This window comes from Pleurodeles waltl, chromosome 1_1 (assembly GCF_031143425.1).
Source record: "Pleurodeles waltl isolate 20211129_DDA chromosome 1_1, aPleWal1.hap1.20221129, whole genome shotgun sequence".
NCBI lineage: Eukaryota > Metazoa > Chordata > Amphibia > Caudata > Salamandridae > Pleurodeles > Pleurodeles waltl.
This window is the reverse complement of record NC_090436.1, coordinates 435,734,027-435,752,371: the sequence shown is the minus strand read 5'-3', so window position 1 is coordinate 435,752,371 and position 18,345 is coordinate 435,734,027. Positions and strand designations below refer to the sequence as shown.

Genomic DNA, 18,345 nt, shown 5'->3' with positions numbered 1-18,345 from the left:
CTGACCAATCTTTACTCCTAAATTCTCACTCTTCACAAACATCTACCACGAGCACCCCAATACAGCAACATTCATGTACCTGTCTCTCATCCACTGCACAATTTAGAGCCTTACATTATGATCCACATGCTCCACCCCCCACCCCATACTCCTTCCACACTAAACAGATGCAACTAAAATAAACAGGCCACTCTTAACAACTTTGCATCCCCTTGTCTATTACACAATAAGGCTACTCTACAAAAAGCACTACACTCATCATGTCATTCTCAGGCACCAGGTGCACCACCAAAACACACAGACCCAACAAAATGCCTCCTAAGCTTGCTGGACAAGGAGCACTGTATAGAAAAACAGGACTATTGTGACCCTCATGCAGTTGTCACAACTAACAACATACCGGCTACAAGCTCAAAATGTACTGCTCACCTTTCTCCAAAACAAAATGACAATGCCACAAACACCCATTTTCTAAACTGTCTGCTCATAAATGCTCGATCCCTCTAAAAAAACAGGCACCACATCTACAAACTGCTCACTGACACACAACCTGACTTAGTATTCATAACAGAATCATGGTTAGGAGATGACATGGCCTCAGTGTTGCATGAAGCCGTTCCTCCAGGCTATGAAACTACCACACAAAACCATACAGGCAACAAAGGAGGTGGACAAGCTATTATATTGAAACGAGCAATAAATCTCAGTAAAACAGACATCTCCATTTAAGGTTGAGAGGCCCTCCTCACCAGATGCAACCCTACACCAACTTCCTCCTGTACTTTTCTCCTCCTTTCCAGACCTTCACCTAACAATTCAACATTCCCAGACACTTTATCAGACACTGTCTTTAACCTTATAACATTATACTCCAACCTATGCATTCTTGGGGACCTAAAAATTTGGCACATCCTAGATGTCATTTTTGCAAACCCAGAACTAGTTACCGTTCAAAGCAAAATGCAAATCACATGGTCAGTCCACCATTTGGTAATCTCGGACGCAAAACACCACAAATCCACACACTCTTTAGCACCTTACATACATCTATCCATCGACCATGAAACAAACTCAATTTTAAAGATTTAGAAACATAACTAAGAGCCAACACAAATCTAGAAACAATAAATTATGTTCCAAAACTTGAAGCTTTCGATAACCCAATACCACTCAGTAAAACTAAACAGGACAAAAGAAAACCGACACCTTGGAGAAACACAGAACTAAAAAATATAAAGCAACAAATCAGAAGGCTGCAACGGACCCGGCACAAAATGAACAACATTCAAGACAAACTTGAGCTACAGAAAATTTAAAGAAAATTCAAATCATCAATCAAAAAAAAGCTAAAAAAGGTACTACTCAGACAGAATCCAAAATGCTAAATCTGCAACTAAAGAATGTTATCAAATTCTCAATGAATTTCGAAAACCTAAATGCATGGAAGGAAGTTATCCCACTACTCAAGATTTCACAAGCAAACTGGCAATTCATTACACAACCAAGGCAGACACATTGGACTCCTATATAAAGCAAAAGAAAACCATCAGCACCAACCTGTTTCCTAAAATCCCCTCCAATAAACCAACCCAGCCCCTGCACTCCTTCAAACAAATATCTCAAGGTGAATTTATGTATTTTGCCAAAGCAAGCAGGCCTTTTGGCTGCCCTTCTGACCCTTGTCCACCACACATCTTCAAGAACATTCTTTTATCTACTTCTGCTGCTACACCTGTAAGAAGAATCACCAATAACTCTTTAACCTGACCTGAAAAAGGCATACATACGCCTGTTATTCAAGAAAACAAACCTGGACCCGCATGACCCCAACAACTACAGACCAATTACAAATGGACCTTTCATGGGCAAGCTGATAGAAAGAGCTGCATTCACCCAGATGTCACAATTCATTGAAGACAACTCCATACTTTCAGACTACCAAACTAGATTCCACCCAGGAAGAGGCACTGAATCCGCACTCATAGCAATCTAGGATGATCTTAAGAACACAGTCGACTTCAATAGACTTGCTGCACTACTTCTCGTGGACCTCTCAGCTGCCTTTGATACTGCTGAGCATTACACCCTAATTCAAAGACTTCACGAAACCGGCATAGAAGGGGACAGCTCTTGACTGCATTACATCCTACCTTCAAAACAGAACTAATATCATCCATCCTACCCCCTTCTCATCCAAACACTACCTCACAAAAGCAGGGTTCCCTCAAGGATCACTCATCTCACCTATGCTTTTCAACATCTACATGATGTCATTACCAGAAATGAGCAATGAATTTCAACTCACATGCTACAACTAAGCAGATGACACACAAATACTCCTTAAACTGGAATGCCCCAAAGACATTGGAATCTCACAATTCTTCAGTTGCCTCAGAGCCGTTGATCAGTGGATGACTTGGAGCCATCTCAAACTGAATGCTTTTAAAACCGAAATACTCACATGCGGCGACTGGAAAAATTATGACCTAGTGTGTGCCTGGCCTGACGATCTGGAACCACCTCCTCAAGTATCTAAGGATCTTAAAAACCTTGGAATTACCATGGACTCGAAGATAACAATGAATGCCCAAGTGGACAAATTAGCATGATCAAGCTTCATCACCTTGAAGACTCTGCGACGTATCTTTGCCCACCTCATATTTCCACACAAGATGCAGGCTACTATCTCTCTTGTACTATCTAAACTAGATTATGCCAGTGGCCTCTACCATGGATCATCTAATCTCTAAAGCCTTCCCAACCACCCCATTGATCTGCAGGGATGCAGAAGACAAGAAAGGTGATCATGTTAACAAATTCCACACAAGAACAGCCAGTGTATTATATCACAAATGTCAACAAGTCAATGAGAACCTGTCCAGAAAATCCTGTCTACCTGTGGCACATAGTAGTCATTGGATAAATGGAAATCACTGCACACACTTACCATAAGGGTGCCCATCTCACACATGTGTATCATTTCCATGGTGGGTCAGACAACACTCACTGTACACTTCACATGATGTGTCTAAACTCCAAACCTCTCACCTCATGTAGTTATATGCATAATAACCCTACCCTGTACGTACACTGTTAGCACTTACAGGAACAACATGACACAATCTAACTTTTAACCCAAATGCTGGGGCAAGACAAACTAATGTTGGAGCTGAGCAACTGTAACAGATATGCACATGGTGCTCTTACCTGCTCTTCTGGTGCACCATAGTGCTGTCCATCCAGGGGAAGGACCTCCTCCACAAGCTTCTCCAGCTCTTCTTGCGTGAAGGCAGGGGTCCTTTCACCTGTAGGACATGACATGATTGCTCCCAGAGGCAGTACACAGCATCTCAGGTCGTGGAGATCTTGTTGGCAGCAGTGTCAGGAGTAAAGTGAGAAATTCTGCAGGAGATAGCAGGGTCACGTCCGGCACGTACTCAACCGTCACCACTGGCGGACACTGCCATTGGCCTAGGACCGCCACAGGCAGCAATGTTATCCAATGGTTTGTAGCAGCCGCCTACCACCTTGGCGACTTCCGCCGGCGGTTGTGGTCGTTTCACATTGTCCAGTGGAGTAGGTCAAGCAGTCACCATTTTAATGCCTTTACATGGTGGTAATATGGAATATTTGATGTGTCACAATGCGATAAACAGTACTACATCCTCCACATTTGTGTTGACCTTGACTACAAATGTGCATTGTGCATTTACAGATAACTGGCTTATGTTGTAAAGTTGGCATGCTCATGTAAAAAAAAAAAAACGAGGGGGGACATGTCACCACGCTCTCCGCCATGGACAGACATGTGTATTGGGCAACTGACCACATTGAATGTCTGTTGTAATTTTCACTAAAGTATAATGTCAGGGATATATCTATGTATTTGGATATTGTGAAGAAATGTCAGTATGATGTCACTGATACCATTGTTATGTCATGTGTGACATGTTTTAACTTTTTCAATTGGCATGTCACATACAAAACACCTTATTTCCTCTCACATGTTTTTCCTGACATAAGAAGAGTCAGACAACCTTCAGTGTACCGTCCACTGACAGATTTGCAGATGATGGAGATTCGTCACCGGGATAGGCAGACATTCAAGGATCTCTGTCATCAGCTGGAGCCAGATCTCATGCCTGCCATCAGGCATCCAAATTGCATACCGCCCATTGTGCAAGCCATGTCTGTGCTGCATTTCCTGGCTACAGGTTATTTCCAAAATACAGTGGCCCTGACTGCTGGGATGTCCCAGGCTATGTTCAGTCTTGTCTTGAAGGATTTACTATCTGCATTGTTGAAACACCTGGACAGCTACATGCCCATGTGAAGGCAGAGTTCTGTGGTTTGGCACACATCCCATGTGTAGTGGGATCCATAGATGGTACCCATGTAGCCTTGGTTCCTCCACACGGCAATCAACAGGTCTATTGGAACAGAAAAAACTTCCATTTCATTAATGTCCAGGTAGTCTGTTTGGCGGACCTCTACATCTTCCAAGTATGTGCACGGTACCCAGGGTCAATCCATGATGCCTTCACCATATGTAACAGCGCAATTCCCCACCTGATGACACGACTCAAAGAGGGCCTGGCTGGTGGCTGTGTCACATTTGTCATGTATGTTTATATGCTATGTCTGCTGCCACATCTAATGATGCCCTGAACTTATGTCTGTACCCATGTTGCATTCCCTAATAGGGGACTTTGCATACCTAAATCGCCCCTGGTTGTTGACACCAGTGAGGATCCCACTCACGCCTGGGGAAGCCCACTTCAATGAGGCTCATGGAAGGACAAGGCGTGTTGTGGAGCCGGCTTTTGGGCTCCTGAGGGCAAGATTTTGCTGCATCGATAAGTCTGGTGGAGCCCTCCTCTACTCACCTGCTAAAGTGTGTAAAATCACTGTGACCTGCTGCATGCTCCACAACCTTGCCCTGAGGCAACAGATACCATACATCTCAGGTGAAGGGGAGCTAGCAGTGCCACCGGGTGAGATTGCAGATACGCCAAGTGAGGATGAAGGTGGAGACACGAGGGCTGATCTCATAATCAGTACATCACCTGTACATCACTTGAGTGTACGTATGTAATGATCTATGATTTAAATGATCCCTAGGGATACTATGGGGTTCATGGTTGTATGTGTAGGGTCTCTGTGTGATCATCTGACAGGGCCCTTGATGCTATGCAGTATGCAGCAGATGTTTTCTAGGTTTCACTGACTTGCACTTGTGACTTTCGTGAGGAACACCTTAGTTTTGGCACAGTCTGAGTCAATAAACAATTTGTCATGCAAACTTGTAGGTCATGTAAGCCTTCACCTGGCTAACATTCTGGTGTTACACTTTATCCTTCCAGGTCTCCTCACTATGGCATCCTTATGTTTCATTGGAAGAAGAATGGAGCAGGTCTGACATGTGAAGTGGACATAGATTGATGTAGGTACTGTGTTGTAATTCTATCTGTATTTAACCACCGGCTCCATCTTGACCACTGACTCCATTTTGTGCTTAGCTTAGCTTCAAACTGCATCACATTGGCAGGAATTTTTCTACGCACAGCCTGTTAACCTGTTTTCGCTTTTCTCACCAGGGAAGGGAACATAATATGGGGGAGGCAATACAAATAAGGATGTATCAGGCTGAGAATGTTTATGGCAGATCAGTCTCTATCGTATTTTTTTAACACTGACCTGGTACGGCCAGTGCTTGAATTTCACAACTTACTCAAAGGGAAGGGGGTTTCTAGAACCTTCCTCTTAAGTTTGTTTAAAGTATATAAGGTTGGGAGGCTTGGCAAGGCGTGGCACCTGAGAGATAAGGAACTCATCTCTGGGCATGGACGCATTGCTCAGAGGGTAATCCTATTGGAGTTGTTCTTTTTTGTCTCTCTTTTGTCTCAGTTGTCAAGGGGTCTACAACTTGAAGTTGGCAGACAAACGATGATGTTGGATTCAAGCCCCATGTTGATGCATTTTAAATTTTTGATATCTAGCTTTGCTGTGTGCATGCATGAATACGTAGTCACTGCATATATATATTATATTCATTGTTGATGTATTGCATTTTCTTTGATTATTATTATTCCACTGCTATGATTATTTTAGGAGTTGCACGTGTGTTGCTGCATTCACATTGTGTCCACATTATTATCTTTGTGTAACCTGGGAAGTGCCTTAATAAATTCATTACTTAGACTAAGCGCGCTGCATTCTTCGCATTCCTTTCACTTCGTTCCCTCTTGGTCTGTAGTAAAGCAGAACATGTGTTCTAACAAAATGGGATTTATGAGTGCCATGCCCAGGCTGCCAGGACAGTGGGAGGGCAGAGACCTGTGCTACACAATGGACTTGTTTGCCAAAGTAAGTGGGTACAACAGGGTTACTCTTTGTGAATTTGTGTCCCTATCACATGCAATCCAGTGCAAACCATTCCCTCTACCTTCACACTCTGTTGAGATATTTCATGTGTGACAGGTTTGTAGCTGTGACTGTGTTCCCTCATTGCAGGCCACAGTGCCAGTGGCACAACACTGACATAGGTGTGTCACATGCACACAGATATCTGGTCATTTTAAGTGGAAAGACCTCTGACTAGGGACTGCTGTACTGTTCTCTGTCTGTATAATGAGGTTTGTAGTTTTGGTAGGCATGATGTAGGAATGTGATGAGTGTGCATGGGATGACAATTACAATCATTCTGTTGACCTATTCAGTCAGACACAGCCTGACATGTCCATGACTTCAGTGACCAGTGGGATGGTACTCAAAGATACAAGAGCAAAAGAGTACTTTATATGGACAGACATGGCGATGACAGGCCTGACAATTGTGTTCCCTGTGTGCTGCACTGTGTAATGAAGATGGTTTAAATACGTTTTCAACTATGGTATTTGTGTAGTTAGGGATCCTCAGCATGGCATTACCTGTGACCTGTCCCTCCTGACATTCACCTACTTATGTTTCAATCAGGAACATGTGCCACATTTAAAAAAAAACACTCAAATTGGAGAAAAAGGCTCACACTACATAGATGCTGTTTTAGTACTGTTTATTTTGATGTGCACAGGATATTGGGCTGATTGTGTGAGAAACAAAAAAGGTCAAACAGTGAAGGGATCAGTCATGGTGGATGTGAACATCAGAGTAGCAGCCACAACATTTGTTGTTCCACGTCCAGTGTCCCACTATCATGGAAAACTGAAATGTTTCTAAGGAAACAACAACAACGTGCATATGTGGCAGACATGTGGGTTCCATCAGTCCGAGGTTACTTCCTGGCAGTGGGTGGTGTCTTGGCATCTGCACCTCCTGGTAGTCTTGGTGGACGTACACACTTGGGGGGGAGTTATCCATCTACAGAGGGAGAGGTGTTTGAGGCAGATCTTTCCCCTGGCAGGGCTTCCTTTCCATGGGTTCCTTTAGAGGTAGTAGGAGCTGGTGTAATTTGGTCAGTGGGAGGGGTGTGTTGTTTTTGTCTATCCCTGCGTAGGGTGTTGTTCATGTCTCTCAGCATCCTTATGAGTGAGGCCATGTGGCCACTGAGGGCCAACCACTGTTGCATGATGTCCTGGTGGTTGTCCCTCTGCATCTTTTTGATCTCCCCCCGCATGGCAAGTACCTGGCCCATCATGTCTTGGGATTGTTGGTAAGCTCCCAAGACTTGGGAGATTGTGTCCTGGTCAGAACTGTCCCTAGCAGCCTTATGGTGCTGATCCGAAACATCCCTTCCACGCCCCATACCCCCATGTGCCTGTGCCCTTGGCACAGTTTGGCCACTGCCACTAGTACCAAGTACATCATTGTCAGGGATTTGGAGTTGTGACTCCAGTACCTGTACTGGTGAGCACAAGATGGTGGTAACTGTTCTCTGGACACAGGTTAGGGTGCGCCAGGTTGCCTTTGATGTCGATGCAACAGGGCTAATGGGAGTGGATGAGGGCAGGGTGAGGCTGAGAGTTGTCATCTGACCAGGTTCGCCAGATGGGCCAGATTCATCCTCAACATCCACACAGCCAGGAGTGGTGTCCTTACTGAGGTCCTCATTCAGGGGTGAAGTGCCAGTCTCAGTAGTGGATTGAAAGGCCCCAGTGGCAGGTAGACCTGTTGAAGATGGAAAACAGACTGTTGCTGGTTGTATTGCGACCTTTGCCATCCTTTCCTAACAGTTAGTTTGGGACATGCATACGTTGGCCTTTTGTTTTGTTGCCCTTATGTGACAGTGACCTCAACTTTGAATCTCAGGGTGCTGCCCTTTGGGGTTTCTGAGGATTTATTTTCAGGTCACCATGCTACAGGATGTCTGGGTCTCTTGCCACTTCTCTGTCTGTTCACAGACCCATATATTGCCAGCAGTGGGGCATCATCGGTTTCATGCCTCCAAGTTGTATAAAAAATAGGTTTAAGTTTACAAACAGCTACACATTGTCATGTGGGTACTGATGTGTACATTAGATATGGTCTGACAATTCTAGCTGACTATATGAGACAGGTTACACCAAGTACAACACACTACTTAAATATATGTTCGGTTTACCCAGGTGCGTATTGTTCTATGGGTGATGGGAGTTAGAATGGCCAGAGTATCAGTGGACACAGTAGTAAGCAAGGTGTATGTAGGATCCCAGTGGCAGCTGTCCTTGGCATTCCTGTCATTAGGTGCCCTATGCCCACAGATTATACAATTATCAGCCCCCCCCAGGTGAGTACAGTTCTATGGGTGATGGGAGGTAAAAGGGACAAAGTAGCAGAGGACCCATTTGTACCAGTGTGTAAGTGGCTTTGTATAGGCATTGAGGTCACTGCCTGTCCTATACCCACAGTGTATACTGATATAAACCATTCATTTGAGTATTCTCCATTGTAAAGTTTTTGAGCGTGGCTATTTCAATTTGGTACACAGTTGTGAATTTGGTTCTGCTAAAACAGAGCCTGCTGGGAGTTGTAGTGCTATCAGTCCTTGCAATACCCACACCACACCCAGACACTGTGCCCCAAGGTAGGTTCTCTCCATATGTGAGATGACAGACACGCGTCTTTGGACAGTTGTACACAAGGGTGGTGAGTGGTGTGGCAGTGAGATTGGCAAACGGTGATCAGTGAGCATGCATGCAAATACATTTAGGTGACATTATTGTATGGACTTACCCGACTCGACTCCCCCAGGTATCCTGTCAGTCCCTCAGGATGCAGGCTGTCCAAGACTTTCTCCTACCATGATGTTAACTGTGAGGGAGGAGGAGGGGGACCACATCCAGTTTTATGTACTGCCACCTGGTGCCTGGCGGCCATGGAACGTAGATCCCTGCTGAGGTCATTCCACCTCTTTCTGATGTCCTGCCTTGTGCATGGGTAGCTGCCTACAGAATTGACCCTGTCAATATCATTTGCCACATTTCCATTTCCCTAGCGATAGTGGGCTGCTGGATTAGTGCTCCAAAGAGTTGTGGCTCTACCCTGATGATTTCCTCCACCATGACTCTTAACTTGTCATCTGTGAAATGGGGATGTTTTTGTGGTGGTATGGTGGTGGCATACGGAAACAAATTTTAAAGATAGAGTTTAGGTGCTGTGTGGTGAGGGCCTAATGGCTATGACTTGTGCTGTAGAGGTGCTATTGTGTGTTGTGTGTGTATGGTGCAGGTGTGGGATGTGTGGTTGTGAAAGTTGGAGTAGTGCCTAATATTTGTTTTGTGTATTGTTTCTTGCCTCTGTCTCTGTGTGGAATTTTAGTTGCATAGGATTGTGGTTTGTGAATGTGTGTGTTTTATAGTGTGGTTTGTGGGTGTGTATGTGTGACAGCTTTGTTGTTTTCTATTCCAACCAATGTGGTGTTGTACAGGAATGACCATAGAACCCCATGGTTCGGACCGCCATGGCATAACCACCACTGTGATTTGGGACTTGTAATAAGTTCAGTGGTAGGTTGACGGGCTGGCGGTGCTGGTGGTTGCACCACCTCTTTCCTGCTCTCCGAGTCCATGCAGTGTCTGTTTTTTTGTCTGGGTTTTGACAGACCTGGCTGTATGACTCGTAATACGGCAGCCTGTGTGACCGCAAACTTGGCGGTCTTTTGGCTCCCGCCACCATTGTGGTCTTGCAGTCAGACCACCAAACTCGTAATGATGCCCTATGTGTATACATTTTGGGACACATAGGGTGTCATGAAGTGTCTTTGAGTGTGTGTAGAGATGTGAATGATGCTAGATGTGTTGTCTATTTTTTAATTGATTAGTATATTATTTAAAACATGTATATCTGGTACGTTTACATGTCTACAATGTACTTTGTATGGGAGTCTGCAATGTGTAAAGTTATTTGACAATTTTTTCTAGCTGTTGGACCTTGTACTAGTAATGTTCCTCCCAGCATTCATTGATTTCCATATGGCTCCCTGGAAGTACCTGTGAGTGGCCATGCGAGGTGTGTGACTTACTTCAAGGCTAAACTAGATTAGATTTGAGCTCATTTGGGCTGTAGTACTACTTTATCAGATGTGGGTGTAACTTTTGTGAATTGCAACTAACTTACCCTTTGGTAGCTGTGACTTGGAATTTTGGTCCTTTTTTGCTACTTTATTATTAGCATAAGCAATATGTCTCTGGTCTCTGAATGCATAGACAATGATTAGCCTCCAATTTTGGCGAATACATTGATCTATTCTTCTCACATGATACATGGTTCCTCGGTCTGTTACACTATTTTGGTGTGTCACAAGTTCACAAGTATCCATGTGATATTAAAAGTAATATGATGTAACCATTACTAACCAGTGATTAACCATTGATTGGCTTCCTAGCCGAATGGCACAAGAAGCTTAAACATGGGTGTGACTTGTAAATGTTACAGACCTTAATTTACCCTTGTTATATGGCATTACAGATAACATATAGACAAAACAGCACCATATTAAAATTTAACAATGTACTATACAGCAACTGGATCATGTATTCACTTATATTACATCTGTCAAAGAGATATGGATACTTGAACACTTCTTCAATGCAATATATAAACCCTTGGGTGCTATAGGTCACACACTGGACTAAAGCAAGGGAAAGTGTGAAGCACCCAGTGAGCGGTAAATTGGAAGGCATGGGGTTGACCAGCAAAAGAAGAGGGCTGTCATGGTATGGACAGGTTTTTCTCTTTAACCTAGTGAACGTGAAGGCACAGGATTAATACATCCTCTTACCTTCAGTTCTCTTCCTAATCAATCAAGAACTTCCTTACATGCCATAATCTGTCAAGATTAATACATCTTCTTCACTTTCACTTCTCTGTTGCTGTTGTCTACCTCAATATGGAGCCCGGTTTTAGATTCAAATTTAAAAAAATCGTGGTACATAAATATCTTTCAAAATATTGTTAATACAAGAAATATCATGGTACAGAATATGGTTGGCAAGAATTTGTTTGTGGGGTAAATAATATTGTTGGCAAGTATACAGTTGTTTTTAATATTGTTTTCTTTAAAATAATTGTAAAAATATTGTTTTTAAAGTAAGTGTATTTGTTTTAGTTAATACATTAATTTTAGGTTTTAGCATTGTTAGTATAATTGTTATTAATTTTGAACATATAGTTGTTAATTGTAAGAGTTATAATTTATATAAAAATGTAATTAGTTATTTATAGTGAAATTGCTGGTTGTTCGGTTTGTAGGGGAATAGGGTGGGAAGTTAATTAAAATGTACATTCTAAATTGATTATTTAATTGATTTTACTTAGGATAACTGTTTGCTACAGTACATGTTTAAGTTACTTTGTTAATTTACATTTATATTTTATTTTTATTAGCAGTAAGTCAAAGTTTAGTAGAGCGTTGTTGGGATTGTAGGGGACTGGGTAGGACATTAAACTATAAATAATTTTAGTTAATTGGTCATTAGATTTGTATCGCAAAATAATTATTAAATTGATGTTTAATTTTCTTAATTATTTAATTGTTAGATTATTTTTCATTTAACTTTGTAAATTTTAATGTACATTTTGATTTTGTAAGTAATAATTATGTTTTTGTACTTGGCTGTTGGGTTTGTAGGAGAATAGGATGGGTAGATAAAATTAATTGATACTTAATGTAAACGTATGTTTCATTTAAATTACATATTTATCAGAATTGTATTGTTTATATGTTTATTATAAATGTATTTTTCTACTTTGGCATTGTTAGGAGTGGTATAGGGAGGGAAGAATTTCAATTTATAATGTTTGTGTAGTAATTGTTTTTTATGTAATGGAGTAATTGATTATGTATAATTTTAATGTATTTTTTCATGTTAATTATTTTGTTTTTTAATGAATTAAATTAATTGTATAGCAAGTGCTGTAAATTTGCAGGTGGAATAATTTTTTAAAATTTGTTTAGTATTCATTTAAATTAAATAATTTCATATTTTAAAATTTCGCAATTTGCAGAATAGGTAAGTTAATGCAAGCGTATTGTTTTACATTTTTATTTTGTTTTTAACACATTTTTCATATTTCTATTACGTATTATAGTATTTATATTTATACTTCCTTTTTATCACTTATTTACATTTTTTTAGTTAATTATTAGGACTTGGTTTACTAATTGTACCCTTCTGTCCCTTAGGGCCTGACTGAGAGTTTGGCGGACAGGATGACCTGTCCACCGAACTTCCGACGGGGAGGCTGCCACCATACTGGCTACCTCTCACCGGGCCCACTACGATTTTAAGGCCCAGCTGATAGGTGGAAAACAAAATTTCTGCCCATCAGCCCAGCGGGAAAGTTGCGGCAGCAGCATTGTCACCAACTCGTAATTGAGTACCCTTGAAAATTCTCACTGTCTGCTGTGTTGCAAGGGTGCTAGGTAGGGGGGCCCCTGCACCTGTTCTCCGCTAGCCATTTAATGGTGCTGAAACCGCCATGAAAAGACTGGCGGAGAACCAGGTCATAATCAGCAAGGTGGCGCTGACTTCAGTGCTGCCCCTGCTGATTCCGACCTCCGCCACTGTCAGCCCGTCGGGATCGAAGATCCCGGTGGAGATGGCGGTAGGTTGGCGGGGCTGCCCACCAACCTCATAATGTTGTGGTTGGACCACCACAATCGTGGCGGTCCAACAGCCACTGCAAGTGTGGCGGTCTAAAGACTGCCACACTCATAATCAGACCCGTATTCTGGATTGGGAATAGTAAATCTAACCCTTTCAAAGTCAAAGGTATTTCCTACTGTTGCTCTGACTGGAGTGGTTACAGTGAATTTAACAACTCAGAAATCCAACATTTTCCCTACTGTTCCTTAGACTGGAGTGGGAATTGTAAATCTAACCCCTCTAAATTCCAATGCTTTCCCTACTGTTGCTTAGAATGGAGTGGGAATAGTAAACCTAACCCCTCCGAAGTCCAATGCTCTCACTACTGTTGCTAATACTGAAGTGGGAATAGTAAATTGAACCCCCTCTGCGTTATTGTATATCAATTATATTCTGTGATAATATCTGCTGAAGTATGAATTTTGGGATATATATAATTACGAAATACTCTTTAGTTCAAGATGGCATCCGTTCTCATGTTGCTTACTCTGACGTTGTAAGAGTATGTCCCTTTTCTATTTTTGTAATTATTGCAATATCACGTTTGCGAACTTGACTTTATGTGATCCAGGCCGCTAGATGGCCGAAACCTTTGGATTCCACTGCAAAACTAAACACTGACGTTCATATATATATATTTAGACACATCCATATATTACCTATTGGCAGTCACCAGTAGGTAGTTATAGTAAGGACCTAGCTTACATAGGGAAAGCGCTTTTTGTCTTGCCTATAACTTTGGCGCTGTTCTGAATAATTTTCATAAAATTTACCACAAAATATGGCCTGCTGTGTCTTATTCTGCATGGTAAGTTTCTGGGTGATTCTTCAAACAGGGGCCAAGAAAAAGTGTGGGGGGGGAAGGAAGTAAAAAAAAGTGTGTTTCCGATGTTGATTTCCATAGGGATTTTGACCACAACTACAGCTTGAACTCCTGGACAGAATTACACCAAATATGGTAGAAAGGTAGGTCTTGGTTCAGAAAGCAACCTTTTTGCTATCTGGTGTAAATCCGTTCTGCAGATTTCAAGTTATTTAAAGAAAAACAATTTTGTATATCTGGGCGGAGACTAAGCACAGATCTCATGCTGAGATCTGATTGGCTGTCAGCACTTCAACCAGGAAGTGCTGACAGCCATCTTGGAACCAATATACATGATAGCACCCCAATGATATGCATTTTTGTGAATGTCAGGTTTTGAGGGCCACAAAAAGGAGAACATATAAAGGGTGAAAACAGATTTTAGTTACAATATAAATCATTTGTTCATGGTACCAAACTCGTTTTAGGAATTGCGGTGTGTTCTAAGGCGATTTTACCGTGTGAAAAAGCCTTCTGCTGGGATTTCATGAATCATGTTTGAGAGAAAACTGTTTTCTCACGCTTTTCCCATGCCATGGCAGCTGCTACAGAAGCCAAAATAGGAGCATATTTTCTGTAAATTCACACCATCCTTCTCAGCCATATGAAAAGGAAGTCTAACATTCTCAGTAAAACATGTACTTCCAACAGGAGCAGTCTGTCAGTTGATTCCCTTGTGTTCTACTGTAGGCTTCCTGAGTGTTCTGCAGAACAACTACAGCGCTAACAATCATACTTATGACAAAGGTGTGGCACACCTGAAGCCATCCTGATTGAATCAAACTGGTAAAACTTAAATCATTTAATTTAGAAAGGAACAAAATGAGGGGGTACATTTTGTCATTGAAAGTATGGTTTTTGCCATAGACAGAAAAATGAGGGCAAATTTTAAGTGAGTCCTCAATATTGTTCTGTTCTAATTCATTAAAACATTCCGACATGCGGACTGAAACAGGCACTTTCAACACCAGCAGCAAACTGCCAGTTATCTCCCTAGTGATCAGCTCACAGTGTTCAAATGAGCAACTAGAGTGCTAACATTCTGAATTCATGCCAGAAGTGTGGCACATCTGAACGCCATCTTGATGGAATTAAAGTGGAAACGTGAAAGCATTTTCTATTGAGGATACTGCAGTAAATAAGCACATTAGGGAGCTTCATAACAAATAAGTCCCCCAAGATGGCCACCAGAGAAAAAAAAGAGTCCAAATGTAGCACAAATATCACTGCCATGGTGCTCCCTCTGCTCCCCTGCATTTGTTCTCTGCCAGCCTTTTCATGGTGGTGAAGGCTAGCACAGAACAAGGTCGTAATCAGCAGGGCGACACTGACTTCAGCGCCGCCCTAGCTGATCACAACCAAAACTGCAGTTATCCCAGTGGTATCAGAGATTCTGTCAAAGATGGCGGTCCCCTGGTGTCAGACCGCCAAGATCGTAATGTGGTGGTCAGACCGCCACAGTCTCGGCGGTCTGACCGCCAGGCTAGTAATCAGGCCGTAAATGATTGGCTCAGAATCCAAGAATGTCAGGCTGACAGCAAAACTTGCACATGGTTCCCCTGTTGCAAAGTCTGCAGCTCTGTCGGTAACACCACATCTCTCCTAAGTGTAACAAATAATCAAGTGATCAACTGAACAAAAAAAACAAAGATAACGAATAATTTAACAGTGCTATGTCCCTATTTGAGAATTCAGAACATATGTACTCATTTTACTTTTTTAGAGCGCTATCCATAATTGTTATGGGAATAAGACCCTCTCCTTTTAATAATTTGTAAAGGAAATGCTTTAGGTATTAGAGTTTTGATTATATCAAGATGATGTCAGAAGTGACACACTTTTGAAAAAAAAATAGAATGTTAGCAATCTAGTTGTTCATTAGAATCCTGTGGGGAGGCAGAGGTCAGGGGTACGAACTGAGATAATTAATGGCAGGGAGGAGGGTGCAGAGGCAGCAAGTTACCACGCTGGACGGGCCGGAGGGGCAGTGGTAGTACAACAGACCATGGAGGGCAGGGGAAGTGGGGCAGAGGCAACAAACCATTTGAGCAGGACAGACAAGAGAGGTTGTCACAATATAGCAGTCCACTGAGGGCAAAAGGAAGATGCAGTGGCAGTACAACCATACATGCAAACAGACCCAATTCAGGCAAGAGACTCCATGTTTTTAAGTCCAAAAGAGCTTTATTTTATCTACCACCTGCATAAAATGTCCTCTTTCTCAATGTAAGTCAGTGGAGAAAATCGATTCCCCAGTTTTATTTCAAAATCTCCCTCCTACCAAGTTCAAAATGCTGGCAAATATGGTACAGTGGATCACGGGGGCAGGAGCAATGAGATAGGGACATGGACTCGGATAACAGAGGGCAGGGTGGAGATGGGCAGGGGCGCCAAGCTGACCATACAGGGCAAGCGTCAGGGGTTGCAGCAGCACAATACACCACACAGGGCAAGCAGGACAGCAGTGCAGCACAACAGACCATGGACAGCAATAAGGAGGGGACAGGGCTGTGCATATGGACAACAGAGAGCAGAGGGGAAAGAGGCAAGGGCAGCAAGCTGACTATACTGGACAGACAGAAGGGACAGTTGCAGCATAACGGACCATGAAGGGTACGAGAAAAGGGACAGTGGCAGCACACTGGACCATGCATAGCGGAAGGGAGGGAGCTGGTGGACAACAGAGGGTAGGGAGGTGGTGGATGGGGCAGCAAGCTAACTGTTCAGTGCAGGTGGGAAGGGCAGTGGCAGAACAACAGCCACACAGGGCTATAATGAATGAGCAGGGGCATGGACTTGGCCAATGGATGGCAAAAAGGATGGGGGGCAGGAGCAGCAAGCTTGGGTGGGAGCTGCACAATGCCATGCCAGGTGCTGCATCCAACCCCCCCCCCCCCACTGTGCATTGCGATGCGTATCTTAATTATTGTTAAAAAGTCTTAGAAATTCACTGAAAAAAACAAAGTTCAAAAGGAAGTTATAGTTAGGAATCAGAATTAAAAAACCTTAGAAATTCACTAAAAAAACAAGGTTACAAGGACCTAATAGTTATAGTCAGATTTTACACACACAAAACTAATGAAATTCCTCTGTTATAGTTAGAACTAAGTAACAATAACTCGAGCCCTAAGGTAACTATGACTTGCGCCCTTGCCATGCACTGCTAATTACCCCAGATATTACATCACTCATGACATCTTTGACATCATTGATAATATCACTGTAACATTTGCAGTAAAATTATTGATGAGAAAACTGTGCATGGCGAGGGCGAGAGTTATAATTACCTTAGGGCACGAGTTATAGTTACTTGAAATAACTCTAACTATCACAGCTGAATTTCTATGGTTTTGTGCATGGAAAATCTGAACCTAACTATAACGTCCCTATAACCTTTGATTTTTTGAGTGTATATATATATATATATATATATATATATATATATATTCCATCACAAATGCCACCTTTAGGCGGCCGAACACTTGACCTGAACGGCTGCTTAATTCGTGAATGGTGGCTTTATATATATGTATACTTTTAATTAAACATATCTATATATATATATATATATATATATATATATATATATATATATATATATATACACAAAAACACACATATATATTTAAAAAACTCATTAAATGTATTAAATAACAAATATATTACTTTTAAATAAACTACTTTAAATCATTGCATTAAAGTCAATATTCATTAAAAAAATATATATTTTCGCCTAGAGTAGAGAAAACGCTTGGTTTTGAAAGCATGAATATTTTTAATTTCTACCACAACATATACCAGCACTCTTACCGTAACACCTTTAAATCCATGATAATCTTGTATATACTCCTCAATTTCACTTTCCGTTTTTTCACTTCGAAGAAATATACACCTAAAATTTAAAACAGCAATTTTTCACATTATAAATGGGGCTAAGTAATATACTAGTGAGTATCTTTCTACATTTCTTAAAATCTGTGTAGACCTAAAATATCATCCCAGGAGCTGAGTGCATTTTTTTCTGTGCTTGTTCATTTGCATCTAGGTGGACCTCACCAATATTTTCCTAGGAAAAAGGAAAATGTTCTTCACTCACTGTAAAGTACATCAAGGAGAACCTTTGTAATAGCAGTATACTCTCCCCCAGCCTCACACATTAACTTGAATTCTATCTTTAATGAGCCTACAAGGACACCGTACCCATGTCACCCTAACTTCAACTGCAGTTGTGAGAACCTGTACTCATCTCATCTGACTAAACGAGGAGTTGCTGAAACTTGGACACTGAATAAACACCTTAATGTACACCCCTATACTTATGAAGGTAGATATTATATGTGGAACACAGTAGTCTGTGGCATTCCAACAATCATAACTGACCTTTTAGATTCCTGCATTATAGTCCCTGAAGCATCCCAA

The 18,345-nt window shown here is 41.8% G+C and overlaps 1 protein-coding gene across 1 annotated transcript in view; it reads right to left on the bottom strand.

The window, feature by feature from the left end:
- The window catches only part of LOC138284946 (baculoviral IAP repeat-containing protein 1-like), a 579,119-nt gene that overhangs the window by 438,987 nt on the left and 121,787 nt on the right, over positions 1 to 18,345 (bottom strand). The window contains exon 4 of the mRNA XM_069224297.1: positions 17,737 to 17,818. Within this exon, the coding sequence (XP_069080398.1) occupies positions 17,737 to 17,818 (82 nt within the window). The remainder of the gene's footprint in view (positions 1 to 17,736; positions 17,819 to 18,345) is intronic.